We start from the raw sequence: 13,945 nt of genomic DNA on the forward strand, positions 1-13,945 counted from the left end.
ACAGTGTTCGAACCTACAGAAATTCCTGATTTTTCTAAAAGTAACAGTGTTTCATTTGGTCGCTAGTTGCTAAAATGTCTAAACATAAGATGATTTGTCAGGGACTGAGCCTGAAAACTACAACTCCCATGATCCCATGCTACTTCACAACATTATTTCATTATTAAATCATGTTTTTGTTTGTTTTTTGTTGTTGTTTGTTTCCAAATTACTTTGATTGAGAGACCCCCCCCATCGCAGCAGAAATTACATACTGTGCATTTAAAAAAAATGTTTTATGGCTAATGTGTTAGCTCACATTTGCATCGTCATCCCTGACCACCTGATGAATTTGAGTCCAACATTCACTCGCTGTTTAGCTCTTTAGGTGACAAACGAAGAAACGTGTCTCCGTCTTTTATCTCTGTTTTGGTCTCCACCACCTTCTGAGTGAAACATCTGGTTCTCCAGCAGCTAGCTAAATGCTATCCACTATATTTTTTAACCAGATAGTTGCTAACTTTGTCTTTTGGCGGTGTGTTGCTTGTCAGGTAGTGAACTGAAGGTTTATCAGAGCTTTCTTTGCTGAAAACATGGCTAAGAGAACATCACGTGCCGTACTCGTACTTCACTTTAAGTCAGTTTTCGGTGTATGTGCACTGGAGGTTGGACTCTGTTTCCTGTTTTTTTAAAGAGGCAGTATGTAGTTTTGGAGAAGAAATTAAAACACAGAATCTTAATATTTACAATATTAATGAGGTAATAATACAATCTCCTTTCCATAACTGAATAAACCAGCTGTTCTCAGAGGAAAATAAGGTTGAAAAAGATACTGTTTGAAGCTAGAAAGGTGGCAGGGTCCGCCAGATATAAACAAAGTAAAACAGTATGAAGCTGTGTTGTCCTTTTAAGGTCAGTTTGTTTTATTCAGTTTATTCAGTCATGAAAACAAAGAGAGTTTGTTTATTTAGTTTGTTTAGACATAAATCAATCAGTGAAGATCTTTGTCTTCTGATTAAAATGTCATCCCCCAAACTATAGTGATTATTTTCTGCCTCCTTTCCTCCTCTGTGACAGTAAACCAAATTATATTTGGGTCGTGGACAAAATGAGATATTTGAGGACGCCATCTTGGGCTCTGGGAAATACCGATCAACATTTTTCACCGTTTTATAGGCCGTACAACTAATCGATTAACTGAGAAGATAATCAGATTAATTGACAATGAAAATAATGGTGTCGCAAAATCTTGCTTGTACGTCCACATCTTAAACTCAGATTGAAGATGGCCACAGATGAATGTGAAAACAGTTGTCTAGTGTCAAACATACATCATGCTGCACAGTCAAGGTCAAACATCCAAGTGGAGTAACAAGAAGCAAAGGAAGGAGCTCTGGGGTCATGACTATGAGTGACCTCTATCACATTAGAGTCAATATTCCTGTAAACACACTGATGTTTAGTTGAGCTTTACTTAAAGGCACAATCTGCAACTGGTGTTCAGCACTTTGCCTCAAGTGTCAGACTTTAAAGGAGCACCATGCAGGATTTTCCTTAAAAAAATAGAAAATAATGTACTGTATTGACTCAATCCATACAAAAAAATCCCTCTCAATCATCACTTATGACCCACGTCACGCCGAGTGTGTGGCGCTGTCTTTACCTGCCCTGCCTTCTGCTTGTATTTTCTTATTACCTACGCTGTTGGTCAGTTAGTTGGTTTGTGAGCCAGATAACGCAAAAACTACTGAACTGAATTTCACGAAACTTGGATGGAGGATGGGTCTCAGCCCAGAATAGAGCCCCTTCACTTTTAGTGGAGATCCAGATAAGGAGATGGAGCCAGGAATTATTTTTCTCACTTTCTTTAACATTGTGAGATTGGGCTTTTTTTGTGTGTGGACATTTTAGTATATTTCTCAGGGAATAATGGATTTGGATGAAAAAAAAATCAGGTGTATTTAGGTGGCTGGTATCTATGAATGAGTGCAATTTGATGATTGTAGTAAAGGGTATTATTGGGCCTTGACAGAGGTTTGCACTCTACTGAGTGCCATTATTTCTAGGCGTTATAGATTCTGGAGAAAGGTAGTTGATTGTTGAGCCTTACAATGCAAACACTTGGCAGCTCTTAAGACTCATTTATGCTCAACGTTCGATACGGATACCCACAGAGCCTTCTGGCCGTCCTCTGCACGTTTTTTGAAAGCTTACGCATCCGGACCAAAAGAGCAGTCGCTCCGGTAGTGAGTGGGAAGTGTCGCTTGAAACGCATGTAACTGTTATCGTACGTTAAGACAGCATAAATGAGCTGTTTGGCGACGATCAACTATCTTTGTCAGCGCACCAGGAGCTGGAAGCAGTTCTGGAGAAACAGAAAATCGATAAATCCAGCATAGTGCATCTTTAAGCTTCAGCTGATGTGAAGAAGCTCGGCTGTAAGTGACAGATGATGTGAGTGAAACGTTTACTTTACAGAGCTGAAAGAGGAGTTTTCATCACGCCTGTGTCTTTTATCTGATTCCACTGAATACATATCTTGATCTAGATTTGGGACACACAGCCATAATAAACTCGCAGGAAGTTGCATCCTATCATCGTTCATCTGGCAGATTGAGTCATTTTAAAAAAAGTTAGCTCTTGATTTAACTCGAATATTTTCACCAGACCTTCATGTGCTCCTTCCACATCTGCATTTTAAAAGTCTCCAGAGCCGAATTCGTCGACTTCTCCTGTTTTCTCCACGTGAGCGGCGCGCATGAGCGAGCGTTGTTCGGCGCTGTGCTTGTGCGAGGGCAAACGACAACAACACAAAGCAGGGAGTCAGATCTACAGTACGTGGGCCAGGATGCGCGTGGAGTGGCGAAGCCCACGCGCCTCTTCCACCGCCACCTCTCAACCTTTATCAAAGAGTTCCAGAGTGAGATACAGAACATGTTGAACAACAAAAAGCCGGCTGAATAGTCTGTGAACGCTTGATTACAGAAATCTTCACCATTACGTTTTTTCTTTTACTTCACTCTCGCACTTGAGTTGATTCTCTTCTCACATAAGAGGGCTTCGGTATGGATTTCGATCCAACCTCCACCTTTGTGTGCTGGCTCTTTTTTCACCAGCACATAGAAGAAATATCACTTAATTGTAAGTCTGAATGTTCCTCGGCTGAAGGCCTCGGCTTTAACATTTAAATGTGATGTGCCCGAGCACTGTGTGAAGGTAAATGTTGGCTGGGAGAATCAAATGTCTTTGCTGACGCAGAACATATCTCCTGGATCAGCCATTGTAAGCCTGCTATTGTGTGTCTGAGAGTGACTGACTAAGTCTGTGGCATATGTGCGGTGCATGCTTGTCTCGGTGTGTGCGTGTGTGTGTGTGCACGGTAAATCAACGTGTGTGTGTGAGGACGTTTCGCATGTCAGCAGCATCTATATACGTGTTAAAAAGTGCATATATGTGCGCTGCGAGTGTGTGTGTGTGTGTGTGTGTCGGCCTTGTGTGTGTGTGTGCCTCGCTCTCTCCTGTTTGTGTTTGTGTGTGTGCTCACGGTACATATGTGTACGTGTTTGCTGCTGCCACAATGGCATCATCACCCGCCCCTGACGCTTTGATTGTTTTCTCCGCCGCAGCAGAAATGCACCAATTAATATTCAGAGAGTGAGTGAGACAGACGCACGCGACGCACGCACGCACACACACACACACACACACACACACACACAAACAAAACACAAAAAACAAAAAAAAAAGAGAAAACAGCCGTGAGGGAGGGGGGAGGGGGGTGGGGGGGAGACGAGGAGGGAGGTGTGATGGAGAGAGGAGTGAAGGAGAGGGGGGGGGGGGGGGGGCAGAAGAGATGGCACACAGAGAAAGAGAGAGGGGAAGAATTGGGGGAGATGAAATGAAAGATGAGGGGAAGCGTGTGTGTGTGTGTGTGTGTGTGTGTGTGTGTGTGAGATGGAGTGAGATAAGGGTGGAGGAGCGAAAAGATGGAGGGAGGTGGAGGGGGGGTGAAATCTGATAGATGTTTGAGTAAAAACAAGAGAGGGAGAGGAAGAAGCGAGGCTGAGGTGGGGTGAGGAGGAGAGGATCAATATGTACATATTCAGTGAGATATGGTGGGAAATCAATTGAGAGGGGAGGGGAGGAGGAATTGATTCGGGAGGAGGTGGTGGAGGTGAGGCAAGGGGGGGGAGAAGGAGACGACGGAGGAGGAGGAGGTGGAGGAGGAGGAGGAGGAGGAGGAGTGCAGAGGTGGAGTGATATGTGGCTACGGCTGCTGTCCTTTTTGTCGCAGTGTCAGGGTATTGATACTGTAATACACTCCACACACACACACACACACACATACACACACACCCCCACCTCCACCTCCACCCCACACAGACACACCATCACCCCCCCACACACACACACCACCCCCCCCAATCACAATGCTGCCATGACAAAGGCTGTCGCGGCGACGCCTACTGGCACAATGCAGCCACAATACAGAGGGCACTGAAGCATCACACACACACACACACACACACTCAGAGAGAGAGAGAGAGAAAGAGAGAGCAGGCCGGAGAGAGAGAGAGAGAGAAAGGGGTGGAGAAATATAAGGAGGGAGAGGTGGAGATTAAGAGGGAGGGAGGGAGAGAGGAAGATGGATGGATGGATGGAAAAGGGGGGAGAAAGAAGATGGTGATGGTGATGGAGATGGAGAGGAAAAGAGGGAGGGGATTGATGGAGATGGAGATGGAGAGAGAGGAGGGAGGGAAGGAAGGAAGGATGGATGGATGGATGGATGGATGGATGGAGGGAGGTGGAAGAGAGATATGGATAATATTACATGTGTAAAATGCCGGAGGGTGTGTGCCCATAGAAACATGTTTAATAGCTTTTATGATTGCAGGGAAGGTTGTGTGAGGTGCGTTTTTTATTTTTTTACGACAGAGTGATGTATGCAGTGCATGTGTGCAAACAACAAGGTGTTTATGGTGTAATGTGGCTCCATGTTGGATACTTATGTGTTTATATTTATACTGCCTGTGTCTAGACGTTGTGTACGAAGGCGTATCCGTGTGCACAAACATGCATCTATACGTTTTTTTTTTACAATTAATCTGTTGGGATTTTTTTTATGTGATGTTGTTAATGATCAGTGTTGTGTTTAATACATTTAATCCATTTTATGTGGTTATTTTGAAGGATGTTGTTGCTGCCCTGTCAGAATCTTGTATCTCCAAAATGTCAGCCCCATTTTTTGTGCTTATCCAGTTGGTTTTTAAATGTTCGAGTCAATCAAGAAGTAACATTTTCTCAAATCAAGAAAAAACACAGAAAAACTGGAGATAAGTGGTTTTCTTTGGACCTTTTTGACTTTCAATATATTGGTATTTTATCAGTTGTACATCTACTTTATTAATCCGAGATCGCTGCTGTCATATTTTATCTATTTTTGTTATACTGTAAGTAGGACAGGTAGCAACTAAACCTGCCCATAATTGTCACAATCAATTCTTTGAATTATAAAGTGTCAAAAAATGTGAAAAATGCTCATCGCAAGAGCCCAAGATTAGGTCTTTAGTTGTCTTTTGTCTAACAAACAGCCCCAAAAAATCCAAAGACTATAACATGCTGAACTAACCGCAGCCACAGGCTCTTATTCTGTCACTCCCCAAACACCAAACTCAGCACAGCAGGGACTGGGGAGTGATGGTGCTAACTTCCCTTGTAGACAAACGTAGATTTAAAGCCTACAGGTGGATGCTGGGGTGGAGTTTAAACGCTTGTTAAACGCTGAATGAACAGCAGCCATAAAACCAGCGCTATTAACAGTTGCAATAAATGATGGCATAGCTTTCAGGCTCTGATCTTGTCACTCCCCAAACAAGAAGGTCAAAATAACACGTAAAACAAAATCTTCAGTCCAAAACGCAAAGAGTCTTCATTCACTATAGTAAATTACAAAGTAAATCCTTAAATTTACGGAGCTCAAACCAAATGACTAATTGATTAATCGACTAATTGCTGCTGCTGTAAGTGTAAGTCTGGGATATACTGGATGTTCTGCTGCTGAAAAATATTATTTCTACTCAGCAAATGTTCGACAATTTTACTTGAAAAATAGCCAAAACAATTAATCGATTATGAAAATAGTAGGCGACTAATTTTCTTTCAATCGACTTATCGATTAATCAACTAATCATTGCAGTTTCAAGTGTAAGTCTGGGTCATACTGTATGTTCTGCTGCTGAAAAAATATTATTTCTACTCAGCAAATGTTTGACATTTTTCTTGAAAAATGAGTGAAATGATTAATCGATTAGTAAAATAGTTGCCAACAAATTTTCCTTCAATCGACGAATCAATTAATCGACTAATCGCTGCTGGAGTCTGAACTGAAAATGCAATTTCTGATCAAATAAAGTGAAAAAAACACTGCACGTGTGAAAAAGAAACACACAGATCTTGCTTTTAACCTGAAATCGGTGTTCGTACAGGGGGTCATTTTAGTGGCGGACCTGCTCCTCGGTGCCTTAAATCATTTGTGTCAAACTGAAGGCATCAAAAATAAAATAAAAAACACACACTGCCTGCTTTGACCTCCCTTCGCCTAAAATGTCTGCGGCGGCATATTACTGTATCTCCCCTCAACATGCACTCTCATTTACAAAAGAAACGCTTGGCTGGCTGCCTATAAGTCAGTTTATCCGCGTGAGATGACCAACGTCCCTCTTTTTCTTTCTCCCTTTTCCCCCCTCTCACTATCTCATACAGTGTGTGTGTGTGTATGATCTATAGTTCCCTGCCTCCCCCCCCTCCCTCCTCCCTCCCTCCCTCCTCCCCTCCCTCACCCTAACCCTTCTTAATATGATGTAAAAAGCTAATCGCATGCAAATGTCTGTTGTCCCGGTAACCGGGCCTGAAAAATCCCTTTGATGTTTCCCCCGACTCATTCTCTTCACGTTCTCTTTGTTCGCCACAGTCTCGCTGCTTTGTCAACATCCCCCCTTTTACCCCGCTCGCTCTCTCTCCTTCATCCATTCTGCAGCTCTCTCGGCCCGCTCTTAGTTCTCTCCATTAGGAAAAAAAAAAAAAAAAAAAAGTTCTAACTCTACTTTGTGTCTCCCTCTTTCTATAAGCCCCCCCTCTCTCTATTCTTCCTCTCTTTCTCCCCCCCTCCTCTCCCCCTCGTGCTCCTGCTCTCCCCTTGACTGTGCCTCTCTGTCTGTCTGCCCCTTCGCCCTCGCTCATTTCCCATCATTCCCACCTACTGTCTCCTGTCCTTCTCCTCTGTCGCTCCCTTTCTCTCTCCCTCAGTTCTGCCCCTTCCTGTCCCCACCTCCCTCCCTCCCTACCTCCCCCCCTCTACACTCATTGCCTACCCTTTATCTCTCATTCCTCTCCCCTCGCATGCACAGATGGACACACACACACTCTCACAACTGCCCTCCCTCCTTTCAGAGAATTTGATCCCTGGAACTATTTGATATGGCGCTGCACTGTAGTTATCTAATCATTCTGGGTTTTTTTTTTTTATGTGAGGCCCGGTGGAAGCGGCAGCACAGCTGGCTTTCAGAGGCGAGACCCCACTCATTATAGCCTGTTCGAGGTTACGAGGTTACAGGCCTCATTTTGAGGTTAGACCTGCTAAAAAGGTTCAAGCGCAAACCTCTAACCCGCCCGCTCCGCCTCCTCCTCCTCTTGAATCCCCCTTGGAGATGTTTGCATCCAGTTTTTTTTTAATTCAACACAGAGAAAAAAAAAAAAAAGTACAATGATCAAGTAAGCATGACATGCATTTCCAACATTCCACATTCTTTCCAAAAAATGTAAACATCAGGCAGAGTGTGTCGTAGCAAACGGAGCAAGAGGAAAAAGTCTCTATACATTAATACTGCCTTGCCGTGGCGTACAGAAGTGAGGAATACTGCATATGACAATCTATACTGCAGCGAGAATGAAAGATGGTGTTCATTACATTGCTTCCAATATAACGCAATGTACCAAACAGCTAAAGGCTATGAGGTGTACGAGGCTTCTCCAAGCCAACAAATTACATATTGATTCAGAAACGGCTCAATAGCCATTTGCAATTTTTGAATTTGAATGCAGATATGAAGCGAGCTGAAATCTGATAACAGCGACAAACGGCTGCTGCAGACACAAGCTTAACCCAATGGGTTCATGTTGTACCTTAAGCATGATGGTTTGATGGTTTTACTGACTGTTCACAAGCCGTCAAAAGACATGAACTACATCATCAACTGAAATGTTGAATCCTTTTATCTAAGTTCTAAATATAATTTCCTTGTATAACTTTTTGTTATTAGAGTTTGGGTATGGTTAGCATGTTGCATTAGCTTTGAGACATGATATCTTGAAGGAAAGGTTCAACATTTCGGTTTTTCACTTTGTTTTCCTGCCAAGACTTCGATAAGAAGACTGATACCACTCTCATGGACAATATGAAGCTAATGACAACAGTCGGTTAGCTTAGCTTAGCACCAAAGACAGAGGTGCAGTGACCCGACATGCAGGTTTGTCTGGGGCTGTACCGGGTTCAAGCTGGGTGTCCTGAGTTCCAACAGTGTACCAGTTTTCCTGATTTTTTTTATATTAAAATAATAATTATACCATTTAGGTGTAAGTGTGTCAATCAATCAGTGTGTCAATCAAGGCTGTTGTTGACCTATGAGTCATAGGCAATGACATTTGCAGCTATTGCTGTCAGAACCTGTCAGTACGCTAACTGTTAGCTGTCATGCTGAAGAGAAAGTCAGACTTTTCTGTAGAGCTCCAGGAGGGTAACTTTTTCCCCTTCGTAAGCGCTGAAATATTGGTCCTCCATCATGATGAAAACACCTACGTTGCATGCATAACAGATACATGTGCATAAATGTGAGGTACACTTAAGGGTCCCAGTTTGGGGGTTTTGAAAATATGGTCTTCCTAGACAGGGGGAAAACAGCTAGCCTAACTAAATGCAAAAACACAAAGTTTGATTTATGCTTCTGCATTGAATCTACATGCATTTAGATGAATGCCCTGACCCTACACCGTAGCCTACGCTGTAGCCTGATGTGATGATTGATAATGACTGTGATTGGTCTGCATGGTAGCATCACATTTTCAAGCTTCTCCAGTGCTTATCAGCAGGGGCAATACCAGTATAGTTTAGCTATAGTTTCCCCAGTAAACACACTGCACTATTCGGCTGTTGCAATTATACACTAATGACAACATCACTATGTATGCCTAAGATTCTGCCAATTTCTCCACACTGGACCTTTAACACTATCACTGGACATCACAACTGCTCCATCTCAAACATTTTAGGCAACTGGCTTTGAAGATCTCACTGTGACTTCTTCAAACTACGATCTTTAAGCTCAAAATTTCACAGACAGAAGCTGAATGGGACATTCAAGCTAACCATCTTCCTTCGAGCAATTCAAATTTGAGTAAATTAGCTTAATAATTAAGAATAATTGGAAGTAGTTCATGTCTTCTGGCCGCGAGCACAAAACCAGTAAAACCGGTGGAACAGATCCACCTTTCTCCATTTTATGGAGGAAGCAGTCCAATTAGGGAAAGCTCACACAAAATGTAACATACAATGACTTTTTGTACACAAATCAACATTGCACAGACACCCATTTTATACCTTTGGCATTAAGAATATGGCATCTTATATTTAAAGGTATAGGATTAAATTCAGTATCAGTACTCATCAGTACACTTTTTAAGGCACCATGTTGCTGACATAAGTTATACTTTTAAAAGACTAAATACCATTACGCCACTGTTAATATGACATCATTAGCTTCAAAAGACACAGTAACAGAATGTATAGCAGTCGGATATAATTCTGCAAGAGCTTCATCATCAAGGCAATGCTTACTGTAAGTGTCCAGATGTAACCTTGCCTGACGTTGATTAAGCCACTGTACCAGGCTCTAAAATGGCCTCAGTGAGTGTGTGTGAGCATGTGAATAGTGCTCCACTGTCTTATAACAATAAGAATGACTGCATGTGTTGAGGATGTGTGTGTGTGTGCCTCATTTACATAGATGCAATCACACCTAGCCCATGCCACGCATTTTTACACAGGCAAGAGGAGGAAAAAAAAGCCTACAGTACTCCATTCAGCGTTATGAAAATGACAAAGTACATAATACATTCTAAATCTGCAATCCTACGGTGGATTTACGCCCTGTATATCACTTCCTGTTTATTATCAGATGCTGGAGCATGTGATGCGTACAGTCAGCCAGCCAGGCAGTCAGTGGTTCAGACCAAGTGGTTTGGCCTAGCGGGGAGCCGCGGGGCAGACAATGGCCGCACTGTGTGGCTGAAGTGCCTTTGGTGTCAATGACTCTGCCAGCAACTGAGACTGGCAGATCCAAAATGGCGGAGTGCAGAGAGCCCTGCTGGTGCTTGTCATGGTTTAAACAGGGGCAGTTTTGATCCGTTTTTTTGGAGGCAGCTTTCATTCGGGAGGGGCTCATATCAGAGCTGGAGGGGGTGGAGAGCAATGCAGGAAGCTACTGCTCCGGCTAATCTGCAGGCATTTTTTTTGTTTCAAGGAGGTGAAGGGGGCAAGGGGGGGGGGGGGGGGGAAAGGAAGGCCCTTTGGGAGAAGTTCAAATAGAGTCTGAGGGTCCCCCATTTTGTCTTCATGCTCCTCGAAGTCCAGTTGCACAGAGGTGTAGATGAGATGATTGAAAAAAGTCCAGTTTCTGGTTGGAAAAAGTTCAAGAGAGACAAGAAGAAATAAGTTATTAGATTCATTCAAGCACGTGTAAGCAGCGAGTAAAAGGTGTAAAGCGAGGGATGCAGGGATGCGTTTGAAAAGAGCAACAACAGATACGAAAAAGGGCAAAAGAAACATGTTACTTACTCGTATTGAGATGACAGTTACACAGCTGTAGAGGGAGACTGACTCTGAGGGAAAGAGAAAAAAAAGCAAAACAGAAACAGTCACATTTTTTAATTCTGCACCAAAGCGTGTGTGCGTGCCAAGGCGTGCGCGTACGTGGGCGCGAGCGGCAATCCTCCCTCTGTTGTTGAATATGTGCATATCGCTGTCTGCGTGTTTGCCCTATCTGTTTGGGCTGCGTGTGTCCGTCTGTCTGTCAATCTGTTCCCAGCGCAGTCTGTTTGCCAATCTGTCATATTCTGTTTGCTAGATAAGGAGATTGAGAGAATGTGTGTGTGTGTGTTCCTCTGTGTGTGTGTGTGTATGTGTGTGTGCACAGAGCAAATTCATTTAAACCGCGGTGATGGCAGCCAGGTATTGCTGTTTTCTTAAAGCTGAGGAGGTGCACACACACACACACACACACACTCTTTCCTTTGCTAACATATAGAAATGCTTTTGCTGTTTGGAGGATCTTAGACGTTTAAGATGAGTTTTCTATTTTGCACAATAAAACAACAAATCCTGTTTTATGTACGATATACGACACATGAAAAGAGAGACAAGTAGACAGCACTGTAAAAATTGTAAAAACCCAAATGGGCTTTTGAATGCTCCCAGCCTATAAATATCAGGCAAATTACTGTTAACAGATTAGAAAATGACAAATTCCAGGCATCTGAGGTCGAAGACACTGACCATGTGGAAAACCTCTGTTGCATGCCACTATCTCTTCCCTTATTCCTTGTCCACTCCCTATCGAAGGCAGCCAAACATTCTTGAGAAAATACTTGCAGAGGTAGACAATCTACTATCTGTTTTTTTTTCATTACATATTTGCGCCTTCATTAGACGACAATAGTAGACAGATGGAAGGAAATGAGGGAGACGTAAACGATGATGGTGTCTTAACCTCTAACCCACAGGAACGCCCTCTGTTAAGTTATTTCTTTCAGGGGTTGGTTTGGTTCGAGTCGCTTCTGTCCATAAACGGCCCACGCAGGACACTGAAGACAACACAAACAAAAGCACGCAAATTCAAACCGAACCGAAAACGTGGACGTGTGGAAACATAAAACAAACCAAATAAACAGGGGTGACCAAACTTTCCTTGGAGGGTCAAAACTGGAAATTATGGCGGGGCCACAGGCTAAAAGCAGACACCACTTGTACATATTCAAAGGGCATTTCATCTTAAAAAAAAATTATATATAATAAATACAAATAGTAATTTTATTTTTATCCCACTAGAAACATCTGCCAGCCTAAACTAACCGTACAGTAAAAGTTAAAATAACTTTCTTCCATATTGGTCCTGGCCCGCTGCTGTGCTCCTTCTGACTGAGTTGAAGTTGAGTAAAGTTGAAAGTGAAAAACTTTTTTTGTTAATGTGTTTATCCTGCTTTCTTATCTTTCTTATCCTGCTTGTTTTTAGGTTGGTTGCGTTGCAATAACTGTGTTTCAACATCAATGGTTAAAGAATTCCCGTCCCTGCTTCCAATTATGCAACAAAGCCTGTATTCTTGTTCACACTCCAATATCATTCTTCTCTCGCTGCAACATATTGTCAACATATGTCCATACTCAGCTTACTCTCTTGCAGCAATGCCCGCTGCTACACGTCAATCAAAAGAAAATTAGCTGCCAGCTATTTTGATAATAATTTGAAAATAATTGGCAGATTAACTGATAATGAAAGTAATCATTAGCTCAGAGTTTGGTGTTTGGGGAGTGACAAAATCAGAGCCTGAGGCCTATGCTGTTATGTACTGCTTCTGTTGGTGCTGATATTGTGCCCTCTGTTCATAAAGCGCTTCATTAGGCCCAAACCACCACAGCATACACCTGTAGGTGGTGAAGCGTCATTGCCCTACAAGGAAAGTTAGTGTCATCACTCCCCACTCCCTGGTGTGGTCGCTTAGGTGTTTGGGGAGTGACAAAATAAGAGCCTGAAGTTTAAGTCCCCTCCACTACAGCATCCACCTGTAGGCTCTGAATTGTTGCCCTACAAGGGAAGTTGGTATCATCACTCCCCACTCTCTGTGTTTGGTTTTTGGGGAGTGACAGAATCAGAGCCTACTGTTAAAATTTCATGAGCCCCACTCTACCCCAACACTGACCTGTAGGTTCTGCATCTATGTTGGCCTACAAGGGAAGTTACTTTCATCACTCCTCACTCCCTGCTGTGCTGACTTTGATGTTTGGGGAGTGACAGAATTGTTTTTTGAGTGGTCATTTACTGCTATTGTTTCATAAAACCCAACTCCACCCCAGCATCAACCTTTAATCTCAGAATCTACATTGCCCTATAATGTAGGTTAGTACCATCACTCCCCACTCCCTGCTGTGCCGAGGGGTTTGGGGAGTGACAAAATCAGAGCCATGATACCAAATATCAATGCTTTACTTATTCAAAATTCTCAGAATGATCCATTCTATGCGAGTTGGCCGACTGAACTGACACTGGTGACAACCAGCGCATGGTGTGAAGGAATGCAGTACTCATCAGTAGTTTCTACCACGTCTTTGAGCATGTTCAGCATCGCAAACTCCACCCTCATAGTTCCTTGGCCTTTATAAATTCCTATCATGATGTTTTTAGGAAATACAGATTGAGTTTCTTAAAAAAAAGACTTCTGGAAAACCTTCAATCTATATTTATCTGTGGTGATGTCTCGAGCTTTGCCTGCAAATAAAAATGTTTTCATCATCTTTGGAATCAGTGGATTGTGTGTTATGTAGGTACACTGTGACCCTACCTGGGAGTGAATTGTTGATCCGGAGCTTCTCCTGGGGTCCCTCCCAGACGCCGGGGATCCCCCTTCCTTCTGACTGCCGACAGAGGAAGAGTCTGAGCAGCTACTGTGGACTGAGAGACAGAGAAAGTGTGTGGTGAGACAGGTGGTTAAAGGTTAACATGCAGTAAATCTCGCAGGTGTTAAGACGCTCTTTAATATGTGAATTGATGTCAAATAATGATCCTGCATTCAGGAATCTATCGTATCATAATGTTTCCCTGAGATGAAAAATGGGGAGAAACCGGGTATGGGAGACAAAGAA

General features: G+C 43.0%; 1 protein-coding gene across 1 annotated transcript in view; it reads right to left on the reverse strand.

The window, feature by feature from the left end:
* Nucleotides 1-10,599: 10,599 nt before the first annotated feature.
* Nucleotides 10,600-13,945, reverse strand: part of arhgef40 (Rho guanine nucleotide exchange factor (GEF) 40) — a 43,653-nt gene continuing 40,307 nt past the window's right edge. The window contains exons 25-27 of the mRNA XM_073474402.1: nt 13,645-13,754; nt 10,868-10,911; nt 10,600-10,706 (exon numbers count right to left, since the gene is read on the reverse strand). Coding sequence (XP_073330503.1) covers nt 10,885-10,911; nt 13,645-13,754 — 137 coding nt within the window. The 3' untranslated portion in view covers nt 10,600-10,706; nt 10,868-10,884. The remainder of the gene's footprint in view (nt 10,707-10,867; nt 10,912-13,644; nt 13,755-13,945) is intronic.

This window comes from Pagrus major, chromosome 10 (genome assembly GCF_040436345.1).
Source record: "Pagrus major chromosome 10, Pma_NU_1.0".
Taxonomy (NCBI): Eukaryota; Metazoa; Chordata; class Actinopteri; order Spariformes; family Sparidae; genus Pagrus; species Pagrus major.